This window comes from Barbus barbus (assembly GCF_936440315.1).
Source record: "Barbus barbus genome assembly, chromosome: 18".
NCBI lineage: Eukaryota > Metazoa > Chordata > Actinopteri > Cypriniformes > Cyprinidae > Barbus > Barbus barbus.
The window spans coordinates 5807148-5820393 of NC_136746.1; the positions used below are offsets into that span (position 1 = coordinate 5807148).

General features: G+C 37.2%; 1 protein-coding gene across 1 annotated transcript in view; it reads right to left on the minus strand.

Annotated features, from left to right (window-relative positions):
- LOC306884505 (calcium uniporter protein, mitochondrial-like) overlaps window positions 1-13246 on the minus strand; it is a 74959-nt gene that overhangs the window by 40176 nt on the left and 21537 nt on the right. Inside the window, exon 2 of the mRNA XM_079440422.1 lies at window positions 7107-7220. Coding sequence (XP_079296548.1) covers window positions 7107-7220 — 114 coding nt within the window. The remainder of the gene's footprint in view (window positions 1-7106; window positions 7221-13246) is intronic.

Below are 13246 nucleotides of genomic sequence, written 5' to 3' on the forward strand. Positions count from 1 at the left end.
TGTTCTTTAAGAGAAGAAGGGTTACACGGTTGTGCTGAGAGGGCAAAAAAAGTCTGTCTCTGCCACCATAGAAGTGTTTAAAAAAAATGGAGGTTCACCCTAAAGTGCAGCCGTTTGACTTCTGGGTGTCAGGTAACAGCTTACACATGATAAGAACAGGAGTCATTCACATTACAAAACACATCTGTTGAAGACAGAACAACAGTCTATTCGGTCAATACAGATTGTTGCATCAATATATTGAACTGTTGTGCACCAGGATGTTATGAAATTTGGTGGTGCCAAAAATAAACAATTAAAATCTTTCTAAACTGTCAAGGTTATGTATAAAATAAGAAAAAGAGCAGGATGCCAACAGTATGTTAAACAACCATCTCAGGTTGTTATTTTAGCCACGAAGTTGGCAAAGGTTCTGAATCCATAACAAAGGCAAATTCAGCTTTAGTTCGTGGGCAGTTTGCAGAAGGTCAGAATAAATGAGGAGCATTGTGAAAAAGCAATATAGTGCAATTCCCATCCAAACGGGATTACATTCCTTAGAGGACATCAAAATTACCTCAGATAATTTGATCCTGAAAGTTGTTTGAGGACAACACAGACATATCTGGGGTTAAAATCAAGACTTCTGTGTAAAGTGTGAATTGGTCGGACTATAAATTAGTACCATCTGAATCTGGAGGACACGGACAAGCAGATGTGCCACTGCAAGCGAGTCTATCAGAGGTGGCATATAAAGGATCTTATTAAATGATGTTTTTGATAGGACGGCTCTCTGGACTCACGACACACACTCATGAAGAATGAGTCTAACTCAGTCCAAGCAAGAATTGCTATTCTCTTATTAGGCAGAGTGACAGAGTGTCTGCCTGCAAGTATACGAATGCTAATATTTGATTGTTGAAATCAGGCTTCTGCCACGGAGAGAGCTGTGCTTTGCAGATTTGACTGAAGAGAGCAGCGGCCAACTGGAATTAAATATAATTACTTCTGTTTTGGTGTCAAAAAAACATTTTGAAGAATACATTTTTAATGATCGTTTTATTTCTGCCTTTTGGCAAATAAATAAACGACTATGCATTATTACTAATGTTATTTTATTATTAATAATCATAACCATTTATTTTGTAAATATAATTATAGTTAAACTAAATAGGTACAAGTGTAAATATTGGTTCAAAAATATTAAAATATGTTAGATGCTAGATTCCATATACTAGCGTCTAAAAAAAGTTGTGTACTAAAATCACACAAACACATACAAATATAATAAAAGCAAATGCTTTGAAAAATTTATTCTTTGAAAAGAATGCTTACAATTCATGACTATTTCTAGGTCACTACATTTGTGACTCTCTGTATATGAACTCTGTAAAAAGGCTGAAATGCAGTAAACACTGTATGTGACCAATAGAAACAGGTTTTTCACAGCATGCCATGCAACTGGAGATAACAGGTTGGTTTTTAATTTTGCCTAGATTTTTTGTCCATTTCTAGGTGTTGTTAACCTTTTGATTATAACTGTTGCATGTGTTTTACTGTAGTCAATCTGCATGTGTTAATTTACAACCCATTTTGGGTTCATTTTCAAATTTTAACTCGGTAAAACTAGTGTTTAAAAATGATAATACTGCTAAGGTTTAGCAAGTTCGAACATTTAACCCAAACCAGCTGGGTTCGTCCCTAGCTGATTAGTGACTGATTGCTGCATTGCCAAGACACCCCAAATTGGGTTGTTTTTAGCCCAGCATTTTTACTTATTTTACTTATTATTTTTTGGTGTATGCATAATTTCAATGAAATTTTGTTTAAAACAATACAAACACACAGGACTTCCATTGACATTCATTAGAAAAGAGTACCTGCAAGACAATGGCAGACAGAAACAGTTGCTAAGGCCCTGAATGATCAGGACCATTAGAGGGATAGGTCACCCAAAAATGAACATTCTGTCATCATTTACTCACCCTCAAGTAGATCCAAACCTGTATGAATGTCTTTGTTCTGCTGAACACAAAGGATTTTTTTGTTCCTACTATGGAAGTCAACGGTGCCCCAAAACAGCCTGGTTACAAACTTTCTTCAAAATACCTTCCTGTGTTTGGCAGAACAGAGAAACTCATGCAGGTTTGGATCTACTTGAGGGTGAATAAATGATGACAGAATATTCATTTTTGGGTGAACTGTCCCTTTAAGGCCAGCCTTAGCGAAAGGTCAGTTCTCCTAATGCAGCACACCATCTAGGTCTTTCCTAGCTGTGTCGGTTAACCTATCCGGCATATCTCCCAAAGTGACATGCTGTTTGTTGGGGTAATTTCCGATCTGTGTGTGCGAGCGTATGTGTGTGAGAGCGATAAATCACGTCTGTATGAGAATAATGCTGAGCACGGCTCTCTCTCCCCCTCTCTGAGAGATAACCTGTCAGTGGAGGAAGAGAGCTGCAGTTCAGAGCAATCGATGCAGCGCCTGACCCTCAAAACAGCAATGCAGCGAGAGAGAGAGAGAGACATGCAGCCTTGAAGAGATTTATTAATTAGGTTATACAGTGTAGCGGAACATGAAGTTTGTCAAAATATTGCCTAATCTTTTGATAATGTTTAATAGGCATACACTGTGGAACGACCAAGTTTATACATTTGAACAAGCTCATTAAACTGTTTTTGCATGATATTACAGACTGGGCACATAAATCCACGACAGCTTTCATTTGAACAAACCCTATCATCTACTGAAGTATAAACGCAGACCCTCTAGACATGCAAACTCTATTTCACGCATCGCTGCCCTGAAACATCTGAGCACAAACATGTTGCATGGTTGCAGTAAGAGGCACTAAAGCACTTCTGGGGGCTGTTTCATAAAAGACGCTAAGAAAAGCAGGGATTAAAGTCCAAAACCTGACTTCGGGACTAAAGCGGTTTCATAAACGACAATTGAAGTTCACGCAATCGGACTAATTCGATCCAGGTTCAATGAGACAGGATAATGTGAAGTGCACGCTTATTCTGAAGCAGCCCCTAATGTCGATCATAGCAGCTGATCAACTGAATGCACACGTAGCAACAATGTTAAAATGTCATTAACCTACATTTTGGGCACAATACATTAAATACAGTTGGGTGTAGCCTATTTTGATTATTTAAGGTGTATTACCTGTATACTTTTATTTTTGGACCGATAATAAATTCAACTGATTGTATGTGAGAGAGTCAGTGGTAATATCGATGCGTTCCTATTGGTCAGAGATAGAGGAGCTCAGCTTAGCCTGCTCCTGACCAGGTTAGTTTGCCAGCATAAGTTGCCATACTAAACTAAACTAAAGTAACTGAGGCCATGTGGGTGTTGTAACATAGATATCCAATCACACGTCATGGCCTAACACATTCCACCTCTTTCAAATCTCAAACACTAAAATGAAATCCAAACGTTAAACGTTTCCTTACCAGATGTGACATGCAATAAAGGGTATCTTTTCCATGTTAATCTGTTTTTGTCCTAAAGCAACAGAAGCAAATGCGGTCCACAATGAGCAACAGGGGAATCTATTTTTGGGATGGTTTCTTTTTTGGCAACATCACTGCTGGAAGCTCAGATATTGTGTTTTATATGATATTAAAATGGCTCCATTTGCGTTTGTGTATCATTGACTTTAATAGAAATAATGAAAGAGATCTTATAAGACCATGAATATAAAGGGAACAAAAAATGTTGTGAACTGTGTGTATTCCATAAAGATTGCATCAGTCACTGATTTTTTAATAAAGTTGAAATGGTATCCTTTTTATTAATTTGATTATGTACTTATCCATTTCGCTGGAAGTGCATAAAAGCAGAGACCCCTTTAACTTTCTGGACACATTTTGAATTATATACATGTTTGTTGAAATTAAATTATTAGATATTCAAATCAGGAATCAAATCTGACAGCAATTGTAAGCACAAATCATGCTATTTTTTTTTTTCAGACTGCACTAGTCAATGCACACATACGTTCAAGACTAATGACAACAGATAATTGTTTCTGGCATCCCGTTTCACTTGGAAATACATCAGATTATCCAGCTGAAATGGGTTTAACTGTCTTTATGTAAGCCTACATTTGGTGTGCTGCTGGACCTACTACTTTTTCATACATGCTCTTTCCTTTCTATAAAATCATACACTGCAGCAGGACACAGTCCTAGAGAAAAAGGTGACAGGAGAGAGAACGCTCTCTCTCTACTATCCTAAAGAGGTTGATAATGCGCTATAATCTATTCCTTCATCAAATCCCTCGGGTAGGAAAAAGAACGCCTCCATTTCACACTCAACACTTTGCAAACAGGACTTCTCTAAAAGGTCACGCCATTTTTCCCCCCGATTTCAATAAAAGAATTCACACACATGCTGAATCATACTAACGCGGTTTATATATGAGATATACGGTTTACTGTGAGAAGGCTTGCGAGCACTCACACAACAAATATCATCTGATCATACATTTTTCATGTTGTGGGCACTGGCAGGAAGAATATACACAGACATCCCTATTTAAAATATGTAAACACTTTACCTTACAGGGATGTTTTAATATCATGTGTGCGCCTCACTGGTTTTGCAAACCAAACTAGTGTTGCAGGAAAAGCCAATACTAATGTTTCTCTGGGCAGATTTAGCTGAATTGATCTCCTGTCAAAGGGAATTACAATAAGTAGAAACCAGGATGAAATGATCATGCTAAAAACGTTACTACAGGAGATATCAATTTGATTATGCTGGGATTGCTCTTCAGGAACTAAATTGGACCCAGCAACATAAAAAGGTCCAGGTAAAAAGGAGATAAACACTCCGGACCTTAAAATTAAAATTACAGGTCAAGTCAACATGAGATGTGAACGTGCACCCAATTTTGCAAATGTTAAAATGAAGTTGATTGGACTGTGAAATGAAAGAGCTTGATATCATCCAATAAGGGATGGAGCAAGTTGTTAAAACCAAAAGTATACTTTGGTTATTACATGTACGTTAAAGTATGAATAGGGCACAAATCTTCACTATCAAACACACAAAGCCCTATGTTTCTACCCACACATACTTTATGTGCGGTAGGGCTGGGTATTGTGACCAATTCTGCGATTCGATTCTTATTTTTATGGTTTCGATTTCGATTCGATATGGATTAGCTATCAATATTTCATTCAAAATGTTAGTTTTGCAGACATGGGATCCATATTTTGATATAAATGCTGGTAACTGAAACTCTCCTACTTAAGTTTATTACTGAAATACACATCTACATTAATAATAGGGTGCACACAGTTGTTTTTTTTAGTGGAGCAATTCGAAAGATGGTGACATCTTCAGGATGAGAGGTGAATATTCATATCCTCTTACGTGAAGCACGCGCATTAAGAATCGATTCGGGGATTTCCCGAATCGATATCGTTGCGTTAAACTGAAGATCGATTAAAATCGGAGAATCGATATTTTTTACCCAGCCCTAATGTGCGGCTTGCATACGTGCCTTTTGCACTAATTAGTTTGTTTACAAGGTGATAACACTGTTGTTCAAAGCTGAAAAGTAATGGAGGAGACAGAACGACGACAATAAACTACTGGAGACAGCAACAACAAAAGACGCCCAGATCAACAAGCACTAATGTGAGGGGATTGCATGATGCACGCAATTATATTATATATATATATATATATATATATATATATATATATATATATATATATATATATATATATATATATATATATATATATATATATATATATATATATATATATATATATATAGACTCTGGAAAAGATTGAAACTGTTTAACACGCTTGTGTGTTGAACTTCTGTGTTCATGCATGCTATCAAATGGAGCATACTTTAAAAGTTTGACTGTACACGTACTGCAGAAACTATGTATAATTTGGGCTTAATTTTTTGATGAAACACCAAATACAGGGCTCCCACGCAGTGTTCCCTCTAAGCTGAGCACGCGCGCGACTGCGCACTTCTTCCACCGCGGCTCGTGCACACAAAAAATTAATTGGGAAGCCATTTTATTGAATGCCGCCAGTAAAAGGAAAAGAATAGCAATGCTCGGGCAAACCGCTATAGAGCTGATGTCACGACAGAGTTAGAGCTGGTGAATGCGGTTTACAGGTTTCATAGAAAGAGAACGATACTGTAAAAATGTTTTCTCAGGTAACCTAAAATGTACATCATTTAGTTACATCAAGGGTCAAATCAAATATAAATAGCACATTAAAGTTAAAAGTTACACACTTTTGTGTGCATGCTGTACAGGTCTGGTATAAAGAATGCTTTTGCTCAGGTGCCCGAAGTGTCCGGCCAATAGAGAAAAGTTTTGCTCAGCAAGAAAAAAAAATTAGAGGGAACATTGCTCCCACGGGTCCTTAAATTTGATACAACTGCACTGAAGAGTTTTTAAGGCCTTAGACAGTTTTAAATGTTAAATGGTATAAGAAATTATTTTTCAAATTGCCTTAAATAGATTTTTAAGAATTCTGAAAATACCTTGTAAATAGTCAAATAAAACTTGATATTCGTTGATATTTGTGTATTGAAAATGTTTTGATTGACATTTATGGTCTTTATTTTATTTGGGCTAGTTAAATTAATTTTCGGGCTACCAAAATCTGAAGAGTACCTCCCCGAAGGGCTACCAGGGATTTAGAAATTTTGCGAGCCCTGTTGTGATGTAACTATTATGCAACCGGATGCAACAAGTCTTACAAGGAGCGGAACTCTGTAAACTGCATCAATGGGAATTACACTGTCGATGCAAAAACAACTGTTCCTCCACAGAAAAAAAACAGCTACACCTCAAAAGTACAATTTAGACAACTTTTTGATAACATTTATATTAGTATAGAGACTGTAATAGCTTCAACAATATACAAAACCTGGTTTTAAATGCCTCCTACTGGGCTGGAGTAAGAAACAGTCTGATAGTGTCACTGCAAGTCTGTGTATATGACGTTACATCTCAAATGTAGAGTCTGAATGCGACTGAGGGCTTTGGGTCAGCATTTGGAATGGGGCTTACAAACACATCTCAAGTGCAGCTCTGGCTGTGATAAATCATACTGTGTGAAACACTCACCTGGGCTGTCAGAGTGGCACTGGGGTGACAGAAGAGAGCAGACCTGGCACCTGTTCTCAGACCGTGTGCTCTCCTGACAGTCTGGTGACCTCCAAGGGAAATGGACAACGCCTCCTGCAGGAAAGGAGGACATACAGAATATCAGTGTGTCGTTCAAGAACAATGAATGATATTCAAATAATGTTTCCTGTAAGTGGAAATATTGTTTAGGAGTTCCAAACACACAAACTGAAGTTGTATTTACAAAATGGGACACAAGTTGCCGAGGTGTGACCCTTGAAGCGGTGTGTCGATTTAAAACACTGCAGAAACATGGATGTATAATATAGACACTTATATTATAAGTGAATGATTTTAAATTTACATGCTGTATTTCAGTCATTTTATAGGTGCAGGAATGTAAAGTTAATCACTTGAATTTCATTGTTTGCTTTATATAACACAATATTTAATTTTGATATCATGCATTTGAATTCAGAAGTAGTTTTTGGGGTTTGGGTTTCCCAGGTGCACTTGAAAGCAGCATAAGCTTTTTCTATTTTAATTCGAACTAGGGCTGTTATAAGGACAAGTGGGATAAAGTGGAGAGATTATTTTGGGTGCAGGCGCAGTAAAAAAAAAGACTGGCGTTATAAAAGTTTCATTAAACCTCAGAAATGTGCGATTAGGTAAATAAATTAATACCTGCCACCAACTTATCAAATATTTACTGGATGGCAGTGAAACATTCACCACAGAACCATGACACAAACTGAACCGCTACACCCCTACCAAATACAGCACTGAAACTTACCATCCTCCTTTCATTTTACTCATCATACAGCAGCTGTTCCCTATAAAATTATGACTAGTTACACACATTACAAATTAATTATGCAAAAGCTCAGTACTAAAGACAGCTGCGGGTGGGTATGTCGCATCAAAGAGGCAGAAAGCAGCGGGGGACAGTGTGTGGATGTGAGGGAATACGTAGGCGAGGTGCAGCACAGGCTGAGCAGGGGTCAAGGACTCAAATGTCTGCAAAGCTCTTATCTTTAAGTTAATGCAGGCACCGAGCCCATAGATCTCACTCTCGACTTCTGCAGTGTATTTGCACAGCTCCCGGAGTGATAGATAAAAGGTGTCACGTCCATCACCTCAGGAAAGAGAAGAAAGTAATAGAGAGAAAATAGGCTAGTGTATGCAAAGCCAGAGATGAGATTTCACATTGTGTCACCGGTGTTTAAACACAAAGCAGTGACAGGACAGTCAATGTGAGCAACTAAATTATTTTGCTGAAGTGTCAGTCTCAGGCATGAGTGAACCTCTTGGCCACTCAGCCATGACAGTGGCAATTAGCCCTGCCCTGTGTAGGTTGTGAGGATATCCTTCAAATCATCTCATCAAAACCAATTACTTTTGAGAGATCCACTTATAACGTTAGACAAGTTGTTTATTTCAGTCTCAACTGTTAGATAGCACACTTTCAGTCCATTTACTGGCCATCTGATGCATACAAAAAAGAAAAACACTCTGGCAAACTCTAATTTGATTGGTTGGCTTTGTGTAACTTCTAAGAATAGATGCACAGGCACAATATACTTATTCACTTTTAAATATACAAACATTTTGCAGTTTTATTCTTTTTTGCCAAACCTAAAATGTGCTGTGCCTCATCTTTTATTCTACGTGTAGAAGTGGAGAATTTGATTCATCCCCTTGACTCAAATCTTTTGAATCTGTCTGTCAAAAATATTTGTTCAGATTTGTTGTGTGATGACCAATGACCATTTGCATGCATGCATGTTTAAATTAATTACTGAATTGTTCACTTAACTGGTTTACTGGTTACTTAAACACATAACAGTTTGTTGATCCTTTTTTTTCCTACTGCAATTTATTAAATTCATCTTCTCAGACACCAGAGAGAGATACACCATAAATAATCAGTTAAAAAATGTAATTTAATTTTTTCACAATACTTGATTTTATGCACAAAAATGGCAACATATATGTGACCCTGGAGCACAAAACCAGTCTTAAGTCACTGGGGTATATTTGTAGCAATAGCCAAAAATACACTGTATGGGTCAAAATTATTGATTTTTCTTTTATGCCAAAAATCATTAGGACATTAACTAAAGATCATGTTCCATGAGGATATTTTGTAAATTTACTACCATAAATATCTCAAAACTTATTTTTTTATTAGTAATATGCATTGCTAAGAACTTCATTTGGACAACTTTAAAGGTGATTTTCTCAATATTTAGATTTTTTTTTTTGCACCCTCAGATTCCAGATTTTCAAATAGTTGTATATCGCCCAAATATTGGCCCAACCAGCCATACATCAATGGAAAGCTTATTTATTCAGATGTATAAAGAAAATTTTTCAGAAAATTGACCCTTTTGACTGGTTTTGTGGTCCAGGGTCACATATGTAAATGGCATACTGGCTAACCTCTGCGCACTGCAATAGTTTATAGTGTCATTCATCTTTTATTTATTTTTTATTTATTATAGTTTATTTAATTTTATGAACAGCTGCAGCAAAGATAGAAGAACTAGAGCGCTAATGTGATATACAGTGTGTTTGCTTGTATGTGAACTATATATATTTTTCTCATTCAGTCATTGTCAGCATTGAATTAACCTCCCACAATTTTTCAACAGGGCAGAAATAAAGATTATATTTTAGACTGCAGATATTAAAGATACATATTCTGGAACAATTAAAGTTGGACTCCTACTGATGACTCAAAGGTGCTGTATGAAAGGTAATTGAGCATGTATATGTAGTGAATCTATAGTGTCAGCCATTCAGATGAAGGAGGAGGTCTGCTGGAAAGCCAGTGTTGTGCTCAGCTGTGAGACTTCAATTAACCCAGTACACTGGCAGTAATAGTTTATGATGACCTGAGGTTAAAAGTGCATGCTTGGTGTGATTTGTTAGTTGTACCCCGCGGATTCATATGCAAGAAGATTAAAAAGACCAGCCGTTCAATTTAGAGGTTGGATTTGGGATAATAAAAAGGCTGAAATCTTATGCAAGAGAGAAAAGTGATCTGATCTACCATCTCTTCGGTCACACTGGTCTGGCAAAAACAGACAGCAGTTCTTCCTCGTCATGTGTTTAAGACCAGATGTCTTCTTCACACAATAGTTCTGCTTATCACCACAGCTCACATCAAAGATATTCAAGAAATGGGAAGTTATCTTACTGTGAAGGGCTAAAATATCATCAACCTCAACATCAGGCGTCATGGCCACTGGCTTTTCACATTTCGCCCCCTGTAGTGTGCTGTCATCTTGCCTCTCCTGCCAAACTGCAGGGCTGTCATGTGTATTCCTGTTGATTAGCCGATTAGAGTTAACCACAGCATGACAATGTTCCCCCAAAGATCAAAAGAACCACCATCCGACTGTCTGGTTTTCTTTTGTCAGCACAGTGACAGTGACTTTCTGGACATTTCATCTCTTGAGGCCTGTAGACACCGTGTCCATAAGCAAAGGCCGACAGGCAAAACTGCTAATATAAAAGATATTTTTCTAACCAGTATCTGCTTTAAAACATTGCCTATCAAGGGGGTGGGGGATTGGGTTGCTGACAGTTATGTAGCATCTTTCAGTTCAGAAATTAGCTCTTTCATCACTGTGGGAAACTCAAACCACAGCAAAATCAGACAGTTTAATGTGACAAAACATCAAGTCGCAACTATTGCTTCAGAAACTGGTTAGATATTGATTTTCAGGCTTATTTATTAGGAATAAACCCATCGTGAATTGACAAGAACCTAGAGGTATTTGCAAGGTCTTCAATACACTAAACTTAATGACCCCTGATATTTTTGGTTTTGGACATGTTAATGGTTTTGATATTATAAACTTTGCACATGTGCCATTAGACATCTTAGCTGAAAATAAAACAAGGAGGAACCTCATTTTGTCATGGCAAACAAATAAATGAACGTAACCGTTTTAGAGAACTATGAGATTCCCTATGAGGTTAAGGTCTGCTCTCGTTCAGAGATGAGTAACAGACTCAGAGTTAATATATGACCTGACATACAAACACGAGCAAGTGTTAATGAGGCCCCCATGATACACAAGCCCAGAGCACAGCAGTTCTAAATACAGACACATGGCTGGGAGAGACATAAATAAAGTCATGCACGCAAACTAAACACCCAGAAAAGCTTACAGGCCCACAGCACATGACACAGGAGACATACCAGTATGAAAGAGCTTCGCATTAGTTGTCCTTAATATATCAAGGCGTTAACAGGCCTCAGTATCTGAGGGATCTTCTTGCCTCAAAATATAATCTTTGTCCTCCATGTGGCAATTCCAGGAAAATGCCAGCCATAGCGTTAAAAAAAAAAAAAAATACGACTTTAGCAGAACTAATTAAATTGTATTTCACTGGAAATAGGTGCTATAACAGAGCTATGAATTAAATTGCACGGTTTATCTACAGTACCACAAATGAGGTGCAATAATACTAAACATTTTCATATTTTATGTCTTCAGCAAGATTCCTTGCTCTGAATGTTAGACAACAGTTACATTTAATAACTTACAAAACTAACTTTTACAGTTTAACATTTCAAAAGTCATTGAGATTTTTTTTTTTCAGTTTTGTTTCTATTAAATATCATCTTACAGATTTGGTTGAGTTGTTTTTATTTTCTGATGATCCTAATAGAGTTGATTCTTTGAAAACGGCTCTATACAGACAATAAATTGATTTCTGGGTTACTAAATTGGGTATTTCTTGTGATAACAGCCATAAATTAATTATAAATGACTATCAAATATTAGTCGAATAGAATTATTAATTACTAACTTGATTGTTCTGAAATGTAATTTGAAATGACATGAAGAACATGACATACACAGAAGAGCAGTATTCTTGTGACTGCATGTTAAACTTGCATAAAGCCTGACATATCTTACAATATTGTGTGAGTAGTTCATCCTATTATTTTATGTCCATGTTGCAAAGATATCGATGAGGTTTATACTACATTTTAACCATACCAAGTTGAGCATGCTGCAGTATGTACTGCACAGAAAGCCCCAGTGCCAAAAGAGACACATACAGAACACTTCTGCTATGCAGCACTGAACTAAGTGGGCAGTGTGAAATATGTAACCTTTAATATAGGCATAGAAATAAACGTGCATTGTTTAAATGTTTCCTTCATGCTACTTCTGTGTCTAATGTGAAACAGGCCTTAGTTCAACTTCTCAAATCAAAACTTGACTATAGATTTTTCAGATGCCCGGTCTTTTTCTGCAGGTGTTTCATCAGATTATAGAAACAGTTAATCAATATGCTGGTAATTAGTACTTTTTTCTGCAAAGTTACATTTTGACTCCAAATGTCATGTCCAAAACGGTTCATTATACGGCTCGAGACTTTGGCTACCGGTGTGTGTGGAGAAAAGACTTCTTTCACATCCAAAGCAATCTCACTGTAGACAGCTGCTGGAACAAAGAGTGCAAAAAATCAATGCCTGCTGCCTTCTGCATCAGTGTGAATGAGGGATAAAAATCAGCATTCACAGCTTGAGAGTAACTTTAATAATGAGAGGGGATCAATGTGCAGGTATGCTTTTTTGGAATGATGAGAGGCCCTCCTCCTAGACATTAGGTTCTTTTCTGACCCTTTCCTTGTATTAGCAGTGGTTTCTATGACCAAACCTCTTACTTTAAGTTAGAAACTTGGTGCAGAAATGTCCTGAACTGTTTGTGCCCAAATTTGGTAGTCTGTGGCTTGTCTCTAAAGAGTATTTCACTTTAAAAGTATTTAAATATCTAGATGTCAACAAGTCAAACCACTCATATGGCTGGAATGACTTCTAGCTGCTTTGTCACCTCTAATTACTGTCAATGTGAATTCCTCAACAAGTCATTGTTTCCCAAATCTGTTCCCAGAGGCACACCAACAGTACACACTTGGATATCTTCCCTTAAATCAGGGTTCTGGAGAGCCAGTCCTGCAGAGATTCACTCCAACCCTAAACCCTTTCACTCCTACCCAAACACACCTGAAACAATCTAATAAAGGTTTAAGGGTTACTAAAAAGCTATAGGCAGGTCAGTTTTTAAATCAAGTTTGGAGCAAAACTTTGCAGGACTGTGGCTCTCCAGAAC